This window comes from Lathamus discolor, chromosome 10 (genome assembly GCF_037157495.1).
Source record: "Lathamus discolor isolate bLatDis1 chromosome 10, bLatDis1.hap1, whole genome shotgun sequence".
Lineage (NCBI taxonomy): Eukaryota > Metazoa > Chordata > Aves > Psittaciformes > Psittacidae > Lathamus > Lathamus discolor.
The window spans coordinates 9881869-9897463 of NC_088893.1; the positions used below are offsets into that span (position 1 = coordinate 9881869).

At 44.1% G+C, this 15595-nt stretch overlaps 1 protein-coding gene across 1 annotated transcript in view; it reads right to left on the bottom strand.

Annotated features, from left to right (window-relative positions):
- HTR4 (5-hydroxytryptamine receptor 4) overlaps nucleotides 1-14847 on the bottom strand; it is a 55217-nt gene extending 40370 nt beyond the window's left edge. Inside the window, exons 1-2 of the mRNA XM_065690767.1 lie at nucleotides 14707-14847; nucleotides 5110-5191 (exon numbers count right to left, since the gene is read on the bottom strand). Of these exons, the coding sequence (XP_065546839.1) occupies nucleotides 5110-5135 (26 nt within the window). The 5' untranslated portion in view covers nucleotides 5136-5191; nucleotides 14707-14847. The remainder of the gene's footprint in view (nucleotides 1-5109; nucleotides 5192-14706) is intronic.
- Between the last annotated feature and the right edge of the window lie 748 nt (nucleotides 14848-15595).

Below are 15595 nucleotides of genomic sequence, written 5' to 3' on the forward strand. Positions count from 1 at the left end.
AATGGCTCCAGCCAGCACAGCCACAGCTCTCCTTGCCTGGTCCTGGCTGCAAACACCAGGCAGCTGCTCTTCTCCCCTCCCAGCTAAGGGCTTTAAGAGCAACAAGGGCTGCTCGTGCTGGAGCTCATATGGGACTCCGTTTATCCCAGTGGGGAGAATAAGTCAGTCTTGAAGGCTTGCCCACACACCTACACAAAGAGTTTGGTGTGAGGATGTGGGAAACAGTCCAGTTCTCAAAGCCCAGAGCATGGCCTTTGGGGTTAAAATGTTAACAGAAATGTATTTTAAAAGCTGCCTGAAGCACAACTTTGCAGTCAATATTTAGAATGCAATAGTAGGGTGCATCAGCCAGAGCACGAAAATCAGTTTGTAGTTTGAGAAGAGTTCGAACTGCCTCTCATTAATAACTGCAATTTCCCAACCTGCTGCATTGCTGTAAATGACACCAGAGCATTTCTGTGCCAAAGCCCTTGCAAAAGTTTGAGTCAATGGTTTTCAAAGTGTGCCAGCAGAGCATCTCTTGAGGCAGACCAGGAGCTAGACATGCTGGGCTTCACATGCAGCACCCATAGCAGTGGGATGAACGAATGAACAAGGAGTGTTGGAGCTCAAAGAGGGGAAAATGCATAAGAATGGCAAACCCCACCATTCAGAACTGGTGTGGATCTGAGTCACCTGTGCTCCCAGAAATGCAGAAGAGTCAGATTGATCTGCTATGTGATAAAAGAATGCTGGAATGCCAATGGGAAGCTTTACATTATTCCTGGCTACAGCAAATGCTCCATAGTGACATGATAACGATCTTACCAAAGGTCTATGAAGACTTTAATAGTCTTTAGTGAGGCCATTGCTCACTCCCTGTGAACGGCACGTTTGCCGTCTACACTGGCAAGGGCCCAAGAGAAGCAGAGTCCATCCCTGTTCAGATTGCTCAGCAAGGTCTGCAGGGGCCCTTCTTGGTCCACAGAAATCCTCTCAGTTTTCAAGGGCAGAGTTGTTATGTACCTGTCCACACTCTGCAAGAGCCACCTGCCTGGTTTGTACACAGAGAAATGAGTCCATGGGCTGCCAGGTAACTTCTCTACACAGAAACTGTGCCTATTTTCTCTGATCATTTGGCACAACAGGAACAAATCGAAGCAGTTGGTACTGTGGCCCCCACATCTCCACACTATGCAGGACATAGGGGGATATTTGGAATTTCAGATTTAGCCCAGTCTCCTGCCTGAATGTCCCCACCATGTCTGAATGTGGAAGCTGCACAGTCTGAACCCATGCTTCAAAAACGTTAGTTCTCATTGTGGACTGCAGTATGTGGTGCAGAGCTGCTGGTTTAGTGTCTTCCAAGAGGAATGCAATTTTCAAGTCCCCCTGCCAAGTGCTATGTGATCTGAACTGATGGACCATGTGTGGGGATGACTGGGAGATTCACCTTACTGCTGTTCTGCACTGAAATGCAAGTGTAGGCGAAGTGGAACAAACTGTAGCTGAACCATCTCTGTATTTTCCTTTTGTTCTCAAAGAGATTCAACCTTCTTCTACTTTCTCTGAGGCTGTCAAAATCCTTCTGTTTGTATGAAAGTGAAATTGTCTTAATGCACCAAAAAAAAAAAAAAACATCAAACCAGAAAATCTGAAAAAGAGAAATGCAAACATGTTTTGAAGGTTTGTACACATTTACAAGAAACACTTTGTCATGAGCAGGCAGGGCAGCAGCCTGCTTGCTAAAACCCTTGTGCCAGCTCTGGCTCCAAAGAGAAGATTCTAAGTGCTACATCACAACCTTCAGATGGAGGAATAGGTTTGTGCCAGTGAGGGTAGCAGTGAAGGAATTTGCAGGAGCTCCTGACCTGCCCTTTGGCGGAGAGCATCAGCAGCAAACAGCCTCACCATGTGCCTACTGCGCTACGACTGGTCAGGGGGAAGGACTGCTGCACTCTTGTTTGTAGTGTGCCCAGCTAATAGCTTTATAAAGGTGTTTGGAAATGGAGAGAATAAAGGGAATAGCTTCCACCACCACCCCATACTCTAACGAATTCCAGTATTAGAGTTTCCGTTCCAAACCACTTGACAGTATCTCATTATCCTGCTGCCTATAATAAATGTGTCCAATAACAATCACCAAGTCACACAAAATTAAAAATTCTATAAAATATAGATCAAATACATGCAAGGCCATTTATTTTCCTACTCTAGAATTAAAGAAAATGAGGTCTGCCACCCCCCTTGGCTACGACAAATACAAGCTCCAAAGCAGACTGTCTAAAGTTTCCAGGAATGCGTCTCCAATCTCACGCTGCAGCCTTTGCAAAATTCATAACCAATTCTTTCCACAGAAATAAAACATTTGTACAGTTGAAGCTGCCTGCAATGCTTCGGGCAGCTACAGCGATGTAAAGCCACTCATCACTTGTCATCCTCTGGGGCACCTCATCAAAACCTGTCAAGGGCAAGAGCTCTGTGGCCATGGCCATCTCAGTTGGCTGGAGCAGGACGACTGTGGAACTTGACACTCCAAATGTTGCTGTTCCACAAGGCTCAGCTCTAAACAAAGTCAACCTGTCCCCGCTCTCCTCCCAGCCTGCTGCTGTCCTCATGTTGCCAAAACATCTCCCATTTCCCCAAGCTTTGCTGCCCTTCTCATGCAGCCTTCCCACTGGAGCATCCCTGAGCCCCATAGGGATGGGGAGGCAGAACCCCAGTGCTCCCACCTCTCAGGCTCACCACGTACAGCTCTGGAAAACAACACATGGAAGTTCCTTGCTTTGACAGAAAACATTTAGTTTTCCACATCTCAGCAAAAAAAGCTGGAATTAGGGCAGCTAAAGGAGAAACATCAGCTACTTACTGGTGGCTGATAGCGAAGCTCTCAAACCCCAAAATTCCTGGTTTGGAAAGTGTGGAGTCAAAATAAAACCATGTGCCTACCACAAAGTCAGCTTATGCAACCAATCACACAGAATGAAGGACTGCCTTAGTTCAGCTCAGGAAAAGCCCTAGGAACAAAAGAATAGAAATCATTCCTGAAGTATAACAAAGTGAGATTTGACCACAGTGTTTGATCAAACAGCTTGGGAACAGTGAACCAATAGTGATTCACAAGAGCATTCAAATTCTCATGGGTTTTCCACCACCTGATTCCCAGGAATACCTTGTGTTGCCTCTTTTAACATCTAAATGGGAAGTCAGATGAAATAACTCACCAAACAAGGACTTTCCCCTCAGAGGTCCTTCCGCTGCCCTGTCAGGGTCAGGCCACACTAACTAGTCTCCAGGGGAAAAGAGTCTCTTGAGGGAACTCTATCCAAAACACCTCTCTACAGGCTTGTGCAACTGGCATTTTCCCAAAGGAAACCCCCCTGCAGCTCTTGTCCATGCACTCCTGGAGCTTTCAAACCCCTTCCTCCCGAGCGCTTCTCATTGAATTCAGGCTACTCCATGTACGGGAAGGTATCAGAAGAGAAAGACCAACTCTGATAGGAATCAGCTTTGTCTGGGTTTGGGTTTTGGGGACTTTGGGAAGAGTAGGGTTTTGGCTTGGGTGGGTTTTGGACCCAACTGTATTACATTATACTATATTATATGTTTAATTACATCATATTATCATAATTATAAATATAAATAATTATAAAGATAATATATAATTATGTTATTAACATTAACTACATTGAAATTGGGTCCAAATAAAAAATTAATTTGAAATGAAAGTTTTAATTAAAATTAAATTAAAAAAATAAGAAGAAACAGAACGATCTGTTGGTCCCTACAAACAGTGAATGACAAAACTCCAACAGGTCACTTCAAAACACCCATGCTTAGTCAGACCTACTCAATGTCTGTCTCCACGTGTGGCAAATGACACATTACTGAAAAAAGGATAAGATAAATATAATGTCACACTTCCCTTCCAGTACAGCCTCCCTGTGCCAAGGCACTTGTGGTTCAGGCACCCGCTGAGCCAGTTTCTTTGTGTTCCTTGGTGTTTGCGAACTGACATTTTCCTTCTATAAATGATGAAATGTATAGTGGGGATTTTTTTTTCACCACAGTGAGAAATGGAAGTTTTTTTTCTAGGGTCTTTACAGGCAGGAAAATATTGTAGGGAAAATTGCCTGGCATCAGCACCTTAATTCCCTTTACAGAAAAACAGCGGTAGCCTACACATTTAACTACACTTCTGGTATTAAAAAGGCAAGACAAATTTCATTAAGCAAAACATATTACCTCAGCATTGATTACCAGGTTATACATGAGACCTGCTAAGTGTGCATTAGGCACCAACCTGGAGTTGCTGGTGACTTTCCTGACACTTGAGTAGGTGAATGAAGACCAGAGATGTTCTCTTTGATAGTACAGCACTTTGAGGAGGCTCATTAAGAACAGAAATTGCCTTTGAAAAATGTATTCTCTCACTCTGTGCATGCAACTGGGGAGAATGGGTCGTGGCTTGCACAGAGGCACATCCCAACCTGAAAGCCCAAGAACTAGAAAGCAGTGAGGACAGGGTGGCACTACAAGATCCCTTTTGAGATGCAAAACCCTGTGTACAGCATTTCCTGCTGATCTCTGTTCAGTGACACCTTAGGGAAAGGCTTCTTGCAGGACCAGAGTGTAGACATTGAATCTGTCTCTGTCAGACCAATTCTCTCCAAGACATTTCCCCATGTTTTTGCCACCTGAGTGTCCACACAGGGGAAGGGTGAAGAACTACTCCCCAAAATAAAAACCTGAGACATCAAACAGATACTCCCTGAGTGGTTTTTAAGAAGAGAGGTGTACGGTTCCACAAAGAGTTGTAGTAACTGAAATACTACTTCCTGCTGAGTCTGGGCCAGCAGCATGGGTTTAGTCACAAGTTTGATGTCCTTGTGTGAAGTGGGCTTGGTGGATCACATCTGACATTTACACAAATAACAGGATGACACTACATCCTCACAGAAGCTACAGGAAACCCCAAAGTAGGCATTGCTGCATGAGAAGAAACCTTCGTCTACAGACAAACAGAATATAGCATCCTGTAGCTTTGCAAACACCCCACATAACTGCTGCCCCCCTGCAGCTCACTAGTGACAAGACAAGGTATAGGAGGAGCCATGTAGTTTATCCTACCTCACATTAACATCAAGTTCTTCCATCACAGGCAATAGGCATAGGTAGCTGGGAGTTCAATGTCCATAGAAGAGACCTCGTCCTGCAGTAGAGAGAGTTAGAAAGGACAGTTGTAAGTTACAGGATCTGTCTCACAGATGCACATTTGCCCAGTGAAGACACCCATATGCTGCATTTTGCTTCTCTGTCCTGGCTTCTCTTGCAAACAGAAGTCTTGTAGACATGTCAAATGAAGTCATACCATTGCAGAGCTGTCATAACACAGTTTTCTGTTATCTACCCTGGCATATTTGTATCTCACTCCACTATGCCTGGAGACATAAAATCAAGCTGAAGTGATAGACAGCCCATTGTGGTTGTGTATACACCACCATTCATACGTAGCTTAGGGCTAACAGAATGCTTCAAGGTCCTGGTGGGACAGTGCCTCTACTGAAAACAAAAAAAAGTTCCCCCTCTTATGAGCTTCCAAGTCTTCATTAGAAGGCTAAGATCTACCTCTAACACACTCCATGGTCATCACTTCTGGGAACTTCTGGGATAGAGATTCCCAAAGGATTATTTCAACTGCAGCAAGGTAGCAAACTACTGCAAGGACCACTACACCAGCACAGAGAAAAGACTCTTCTGGTCAAATACTCGGTTTCCACAGAGGTGAGGAAAAAAAGCATAAGCAGAAGTCAGATGATACCATGCATACACATCAAAGACTGTATTTATCACAGCCCTTTGCAGACACCTTGTGTTACTGGTTGAAAGGTCCCATTCTGTGTAGTGCTGCCCCAAATACTAGCAGCATCTTTCCTCTAACTACCACAAATGAGTTAGTAGAAAAATGATTTTAAGACATGAACCCAAAGCATTATACCAGCACACAGAGCATGCCGCGCTGCGCCCAGTGAGCTCTGGGTGCTGGCGTGGGAAGTGGCATGCTCATAAATACCCTTGGTCAAACCATCCTGTCCTTCCTCAAGGTAAAACTCCCAATGACCTCAGACAGACCCATCTCTATGCATTACCAAAGACTTTCACAGCTGAAAGTCTTGTTTCTAGAAATAAATGAAAAATAAAAGGCTTGCAAAAAAAAAAAAAAAAACACAAGCAAAAAATGCTTGCTGAATGAGTTTCTGTTTTTACACAAAATTAAAACATTGACTTGCCACTAAATTAAAATAGGTTTCCTGTGACACTATATTGTACAGCCTTATGAATACTTAATAGCAGTGCTGTAATTACAAAGGACTAAATTATTTGCAGCTCGAGTTAAAATAAATGTACTTACTCCCAGTAACACAGATATAAATATTAATGGGGTTCTTAATTCTATCAAAATTCCATCATGACTCCAAAGAAATGAATGCACCATCTTAATAAAGAGTTTGTGCATTTGCTGCTATTAACCCAATGGAAAAAACAGGGTGAGTTTCTGACTCAGACTTCCTAGATACGATGCCAGGTTCACACTGCAAATGAACACCCACTACCCAGGCCTGGCTCAGTGTTTACCAGAATTAGTACTTCACTAGGTATAGACTATACATAGCTTTACAAGCAAAACTTACTCAAGTCAAAAGATGTTTTTATCTGAGGGTGGAAACCTTCAGAATTTGGCCACTATTTACAGCTCAAGCCTTCAACTGGTGTTTTCTAAAGGCACTGCAGAATCCAGTGATTTAAATACTGCTGTATTTTGCAAATATATGGGTGAGAGTCTAGAGGTTCTGATCAAGTCACCTGTGTCCCTACCTGACCTCCAACTTTAATTTGCTTTGTTTCAATAGGGACAGGAACATATTCTTCCCTGTCCTGTCATTTCAAAAAGGATAAATACAAGCCAAAAAGAACACGTTATAAACTGCAGTCAAACCACATGCGATCCTGACCCATCTCCTCTGCCTGCCAGCACACTTTGTGAGCACTAGGTAATTCTGCATTACAGCATCCTTCAAAAGCAGGTTGTCATCCTGGTTTACCTTGAAGGCACAGAGTTTGACTGAACACCACCAAGAGGATTCACAGCAGGGCAGAAGCAGCACCTGGACATAAGATAGCGATAGTAAACTTATGCTGAGATAGCACAGATAGGGCACAAGGAACATCTAGTCAAAGTCTGCTGACACTGATTCAGGGGAAATTGTTCCTTTGCCATGCAGAAGAGCAGAGACTTTAGCATTTACTGCTACAGTGGGACATTATGAAATTGCTTTGCTGCAGTCACGCCTGTTACAGTTCTGAATTACAAGGGAAATTTGTGTGTGTGTATGGAAGCCAGCAAGAGCAGAGGGTAGGAACACGAGAAGACAGACAAAATGCCACCTATCTGGACTATCCAGGTCTCCCACACTCCCTTCAGCTTCGGGGTTTAAAAGATACCTTCAGAAACTTTCTAAACCAAGCAAAACTCACAAGTTCAGCACAGTCAGAACTGCTGCCTTACCTATTCACCAAAATGTACTTTTCTATATAGGCACCAGCACCGCTGTTCCTTCAGTCACAGCACGTGTGACACTTAAAAACAGGAAAAAAGTTTAGTTTCCATTAGTATTTTCTTCACTTGTTTTAGGTTTATTTATAGAGTAGAAATAACATTTTTGGTACAAAATATGAAAAAAAAAAATAAGGTTTTAAGGATTTTTATAAAAATGGGAATTTTGTATTCAAACACCCGGCTACACCTCACTGTGCTGTTAGGTGTGTTTGTGTGACAGCCAGTGACCACATTCTGATATTGCACCTCGCATACAATTAACTTTTTCTTCCAGTTTACGTACTCCTGAGCTCTGCAGCCCTATGAACATTTTTTTCTCCCCTCGCAAACATTTTCTTTTCCCCACAAATATGGAATAAAAGCAACATCTGGGTCTAAATGGACAATAAATTGACATCATCACACTCCACAGCCCTCTGCGGCCAGAAACCTCCCACCACTGTGCAGGAGACCTGCGGTGTTTTAAGGGCTGTTACTTTCATCTTTCCCCATATGATGAAGCATACAAGGAACATCTAATGAAAGGACATGAAACCAATGACATTTTTTAAGTTTTTGTCAGCTTTTCCATAATGGATTTTGAAAGGGAATCTTCCTTTCCCTTTGGTCTCTCCATGACACAACAGTGGTCAGACTTTAGTCATTGGAGTCCCCACAAAGAAAAGTGATGTCAATACTATGTAATAAAAATCTCCACAAGTTGTTCTGTAAATACATCTGGCTCACACAGAAGGGCTGGTACTATTCTTTGTTATTAAAGGGATTACTCATACTCAGTTAGGAAGCTGTTCTCTGCCTCACAAAGATAACACTGCCCTCCTAACTCAACCTTTATGCCATCCAGCCCATCATATGTATTTATTCTTTTCAGCACAAAAGAGTTTCTCTGCTGTTATGCATGATGGTGAGGCACATGGAGCCATGCAGGTCAATACAGCCAGGTCATGTTTTCCTGAACATGAACAACCAGCTTGCAAGAGCTCCTGAGCTGTTGGGAGCTCTACAGCAAGGTCTGAGAGCAACAGTCATTCAAACCCACGGCCTTGCTCTCCTGGGCTCCAGACCCTTTCCATCCTGCGTTTGCTGGGAGCAGCCCTGCTTACAACCTGCCAGGGAACCCAGAGGAGCTCCAGGTCTGGTTTCTCCTACCAATCTGGTTCTGGCTTCGAGCACAGGCTGCTGCTCAGACATGGGTCGGCTCTGATGCCCAGATGGGAGAGTCAGGCTGAGCCTCCAGATGTGTATTAATACGAGTCTTCTCACACATGCTGTCTTCAGATTTGCTACCAGGGACTGCAATGAAAAGCTCACTACAATAAGCTACACCAGGACTTTGGTTACTACAAGGGACCAAATTCAGGCAGTGAAGTTTTACTCTTTCAGGTATCAGCACAAAGTTAATTGTGATAACTCCTGCAAAATGGAAGGAAAACTTTGCAGTTATTTTGTATGTCAAAATTCCAGTTTGGGCTCATCTTGGTTTATTTTTCTGCAAAATGTCATAATTTTTATGTGCACTGAAGCTAACGATATCTGCACCATCACGTGCTCATGGAGACCTCGGCAATAACAACTGAAATTTTCTATAACAGAATTAAACAAAAATCTATCATGGAATTCAAACAAAAAAAACCCAACCAAACGAAAGAAGGCCTCTGCGAAGAACCGTTGGCCCAGAGAAACTCAACTGAAGTTGTTATTTTGGCAGTATTTTCACTTCAGCAAAGCACAACATTTTTTAATGGAAAAAAAAAACTACAGGCACAGCATCTCCAGCAGGCTTGAAATGACAGCTCCATAGACTTCCCTTGTGAGGCAAGAACTCATTTTATTCTCCAGTAATCACTGCCACCAAGAGCAAGACAGATACACCACATGCATATGACTAGTCCTACTCAGCACTGCACAGGAGACCGGCTATGGTTTGAGAAAAGCAATACAGTAATAAGTCTCAGCAAGGCTGCACTGATGGCATTCAGGGAAATCAGAAGCCACCCATCTATCAAGATGAGACCAGCTGCATGCTTGTGCCTCACTCCTTCACCTGACACAACACAAAGTCACCTTAGCAGACGCTCCCCTACTTCTGCCCCTTCTCCTCCTCACCTCCACACTGGTGGGGGGTAGGAAAGGGAAAATGCAACAAGGAGATGGATAAACTGATGTACCTTCCCAACCAAGCTGTAGGGACTCGGGGAAACCACTCAGTGGCTTTAAGGTCTTAAAGAAGAACTTGCTTCTTGGAAACCGGAAGGAATTAGCTGGTGGCCAACACCTGCCAAATGGTAGACTTGGTCTGCCCAGTAAAGATTTAAATGTTCCACTGCACAACAGCAACAGCCACACCAGTCTTGCAGGGCATCATCTTTGAAAGGCACTGATTAGCTGAGACACGGACACATTCTTCATCCAATTTATTTCCAACCCACTCAAGCCCCATCTAGTTCCACTTTCTATCACTGCTGAACTGATGACAACAGAAGAGTTGAGTCATTCTGGAACACTTACACCCCCATTGCCTGCAGTGCTGGATTGTGCTGCATCACTTGTGACACCTTAAATGAAGCGAGTCTAGGGTGGACTGGGCAGTCTAAAAAGCCCATTTCATTTTACCAACAGACTAATACCATACTGTTCCTTCGGCTCTACTGCACCACAAAGGAGGGAGTGAGATATAAAGAAAACCCCTGTATTCAGTTTCTGAGTGTCTCATGCTCTTCATGAAGAATTGGATTTCTCAGTGCAGTTCTCCAACTTTATTCTTCTCTTTATAAATGTAAGGTAAAAAAAAAATTACCTTTCCCTCATCCTTTGCCATCTTTATCTTTTTAGAGCAGTGTGGTGTGCAGCAACAATGACGATGCAGCCTATGATGAGTAGAGATGTCCTGCAGACACCCACTGTAGTTGGGTAACACAGAGCAGTAGACTGATAAAAAACAATGCCGCATGTTTGGAAAGCCTGTTTAGCCTTCCCCGAGAAACTGCTCCTGCACATCTCAGGGTGTAAGCTCTTGGAAGTACAGAGTCATTTAGCTTTCATCCAGTATTTGTGATTCCTGATTGAGGCCAGAGGAGTAACTGTAACATAGAGTGCTACTACTATCTGAATCTGTGATTTCAAGAGGCGCCTCACTTTCTGTAGTGAACATCTGCCAAATTAAAGCTGTGACTGAATAAAAAAGAAGAAAAAAGGCAGTTTCTCAATTCCCACCATATTTCACATTTGGGGCTGTTGTTTCTATCGTAGCTCCATCTTCATCAGTATCAGAGAAAAGAGAGAAGCTGATAGCAAAGGCTAACCAGACAAGATCTTCCCAGACCACATTAAACTGATGCTGTGAAGTGACAGTCACCTCAACCCAAAGATAATCTCTAGCTCATTACTGTAGAGCAGTCCAAAACCCTCCAAGTGCTTCAAGAGAATATCCTGCCCATAACAACACTTGAAGAGTAGGAAATGCTAGCAATCCAACTTGTTTGCTCCCAGACAAAATAGTTCCATTTTCACCACCCATTTCCGATACAGGCACTGCCCCCTCCCACAGCACTTCTTGCCTTTTCTGTCACTGGTGCCTCTTTTCTCCCCACAATGGCCAAAGCTGATAAGAAGTGCCTTGGTTGTCAGCAGAGACCGAGCGCTGGACTGGTTTTAATCACATAGCATTCCAGCAGGTCAAAACACAGCACTTAAAAATATAAAAATAGAGGCACAACATCACCTGTAGTGGACATAAGAAATTCTTTTCACTGAAGAGTCATTTCTCAAAACAGCCACTTAAATTCGTAGAGAGACCCTCTGGCTTGACACCCCAAGCCACAGGCACTGAGTTCAGTGGGCTCGTGCTCCCAAACGATGCAAGAGTCCCAGGTAGCACGAGGGCCACAGCAGAAGCCAGCACCCTGTGCTGTCCTGTTTGCAGACAGGCAGGCTTTGCTTCATGTCAATCTGGCCTTCGCGGCCTTTCAGCTGTAACCTCTGTGCCTTTTCAACCTCGCACCCAGCTGTTCTGCACTTTAGAAAACAGAAGTTTAGATTCCATATTTGAGTATCAAAAAAAAAAATACTAACAGACGGCACAATACAAGGGGATGTACCCTTAGAAAGGGTACATGGAAGCAGCTCTGCCTGCCTGTTCTCTTGGACCAGATATTTACAGCAGTAAAGCTTCTATGGGCTGTTCAAGGGTGACTTTGTTCCAGTGCAGAGACATCTATATGAGATCCTTGTCTATACCATGCTACATTTTTATAAGAGGTTTGAGGAGAGAAAGCAGCTATAAAACCTGAGGGGTTATTTACCATGACAGTGGTATTACGAAATTTCACAACTCACTGCTCTCACCTTTAGCAGTTACTATCAGTTAGTAATCAAAACACTCCAAGTCTTTGACTGCAGTATCAAACCTTCAGTGGAGGGAGACAAGAGAAACATCAGCATGAGACCATGGGTCTTTTTAAAGACCAAGATACAGTTAGGGATATCGATCAACAAATGAAGGCAAGAAGGGTGGGCAAGCCCAGCAAGTGCATCAGAAGCATGGGTAGAAACACAGGCAGGCACGATTTCCATGACACTGTCACAAATGGGTTTGTGGGACAAGCCACAGTGTTAGTGCTCCTTATCAGCACGAAGGGCTGGAACCCGCATGTGCTTGATAGGGATTTGTACAGAGTTACCATATTTCCTTTTTGCTCACAAGTCATAAAACTTCCTCATAATCCACTGCAAACTTTCCCCCCTAGAAAACACCTTCCAGCTACTCTTATTCTCCACCAGCACAAACCCAGGTATGGAGACCAATGCCCTAGAAAGGCACCAGCTGTGTTTTCTATGCCTGCAGTCAAATAAACTTACTTTGTTTATGCACCAGAGAAATGTACACTATAAATGCTAGTAAATATGGAAATCTTTCAGCTTTGATGTGGTGTAATGGTACTGAAGGTAACCTGCAGCGACAGGACGCCCAGCACCACCCCTAACTCAGATCTGCCCCTACAGACAGCTCTATGTCTTACCTAGGATCCTTGCTTTTATCAATTCTCTAATAAATTACTAGCCAGTATAGTGCCCTCCTACTGCAAACAAACTTTATTGACAAGTGCTAGTGGTCTTGTGGCAGAGGTTAACCCATACCCCAACAAGAACATTGCAGGCAACGATGGGCAGCAACTGTGTCACTCAGTGGCAAAACTCTCATTTACAACAGCCTAAGGCTCCAGCCACTCGTTTAAAAAGGTAACCTGCTCCAAAGCAAACAGAAAATGACCCGTGGAAAACGCAAATTAACATAGGCATTCATCTTATCACAGAGACACTGCTGCGATGTTCTGAGCGTTGCTAATGAGTGCACACTGGTAGTTGCCACCTTGAGACAGCCAAGGGAAAGAGCAGTGAAAGGATCCATCTGCCTCTTGCCACCAAGTGTTGAAATGTCACAGGGAGAGCTTGGAATCACTCCCAGCTACCGTGATGCTATTCTCTGCTTTGCCTGCTGTGCAGGAGAACCTTTTTCACCTATTTTGTTCCTTGTTTGGATTCCCATCCTACCTGCAAACCTTTTTGGGTAACACTGCATCACCCAAGCCAAAGAGAAGAACTGTGAGTCAAAGCAGATGAGCAAGCCAGGAGAGATTCCTCATCGTGCTCTGCAGAGAGGAGCCCTCCAAGGCTGCCACTGCACTGCAGGCACTGTGATTCATTCATAGCACAGAGGGACCAGAGCGTAACTCATCTTCTGCACTACCTTCAACTCCTGCCCGATTTCCTACATGGGTCATTGTGTGGTGGGTATGTTCCACCCCCCATCTGGAGGTCATGCATGACAATGACTTTATTGTGTTAGAATAAAATTCCTGTGCTTTGTTTTTATTGCTGCCATAAGATGGTTTTGCAGCCTGTGAAATGCAAGCAGGAAATCACCTCCTGCTTTGAAGCCCAGCGCCGAGACACACCAGCCACTGTGTTTATGGTCCTGCAACCCCTGGACTTCAGCAGAAACAAGAGTATTTCCTGACCCAGTTATCTATGTTGTAATTACCCATGTATAACCAAAACTAGGAAATCAGTAGGGTTGTCCTGAATTACATCTTCTGTGATTTCAGCTGTGTAAAGAATTTAGATGAAGCTTTAGATCTCGAGCATTAAAGATTCCTTGTTACTTCTGTTTGACTAAACTGACTGATGGGAAGTTCTAAGGTATATCTGCCTAAATACCTTTGCAGCAGAGGACATATCACAGACTTGGCTGGAAACCTATAACTCATGGCATGAAAGCCTACAGACACAGGCCTTATCCTCTCCTGCTCCAGGGTGCCAACAGACCTGCCCTGACACAAGCACTATCCTTGCAACAAAAAACCCCCCAAACAAATCCCCTCTCCAACTCTCTACACTGGGGGGGGGTGGTGGTGTTAAAACAAGTAAACTAATGCAAGTGTGAAGCTATTACCGGCAGACACATCTCTTAGCAAGGGCACTGGTTTAACTCATTGCATCACATTCACGCTCCACACAGTTCAACTCATTGTACCACATTCACACTCTCTCAGCAACTTTCTCGATTGCCACAGGCAGACCACAGCCAGGTTTCTGCTGCCCCTGCACAGGGGTGGAAACACCATGACTCCAGGGGGTGTTTCAGCAAATGAAGCAGGCACAAAATCCCCAGGGCTCCCAACTACAGATGCATGTAGCCAACCTGACTAATGGCTCTGCTGCCATTTCTTCACACTCCATTAAAGGATGACAGCTTCTGGGGAGAAAACTGTCAAAGTACGTTCATCTTAAACCTGATCTGCCTCTGGCTCACTTCAAAAAGCTAGTTAGTTGTGCAGCAAGCTAAAATAATCACAGTCCCCTAGAGACTGCACAGCTCTCCAGATCCATACAGAACAGATAAAGTGCACAGCCATCATCTTTTCTAGGTGAGCTGATACCATCAAGGAAAGTCAAAAGGTTAATTAATTAATTACTTCTCTGAAAGATGGAGATGATGCGAGAGGGAACGTGTTATAATACATTCTCAGCACAGAGGCTCTACACAAGAATCTGCTCTAAATATTTCATAGCAGTAACAGAAGTACTTTGAGATGATTGTAGGTACTTACATACTGCAGCTGTAAAACAGTGACCTTCTCTGGTGCAGTCAGAGGGGAACAACTGGAATATGCAATCCTTCTTGGTACAAAGCAGTTAAAACAGCCTCTGTGGGCTCAACACTTAACCATGCTGTGCCAACAGTCATACAAATACCCTGCACTGCTAACATCCACCCAGGGCAATGGGACTTAAACAAGAGCCTGTATCCCAGCTGCAGCTGATGAGCTCCCAGGCTCATGATCCCAAGTGGAAGCAATAGGTGGTATCATACCAGAGCAGATACTTGTAAATCAGGGCAGGGTGGGTTCAACAGCTGTGCTGGCAGGGGTTGAGCAGAAGTTGGGTCTGGTGCTCCCCTGTTTAGGAAGCATGCATGTGGAGGAAGTGGTTTTCCCTGCCAAACTACGCTGAGCTCAGCACATTCCAAGAGGCTGCTGATGTTTTCAGCTTCCTTTAAATTAAATTACTAACTCACTGAATCCTCCTCAGGTCATTAAAAGTGAAGAAACCAAAATAAACTTGGAGCTATGACACCTTGAGGGTTGGCCTGGAAGGTCATTTTTTCATGGGCTAAAGCAGTGAGCCTTATGGCACTCCTGATGGGAAGGGTAAAAAAGGATGCAAGAGCTCACGGGGCAAGCTGCTTTCAAATGGCTGTTTCCAAACAAAGAATGACAGGGCATGCTTTAGGTAGACTGTGAATTCTCATCAGCCAGACTCTCCAGGTAAAACAAGCTGTCCAGACGCTAATTGTGTCTGGCACCAGGCACCTGGCTGCTAGGAAATGTCATGTGGCTCGTTTGCAATGCTTTCACTGAGAACAGTTATTTCCACCAGGACATATACTTTGAACAAGTGCATTTTTCAAATTCTGCTCATTTCAAGCTGCTACTCCCT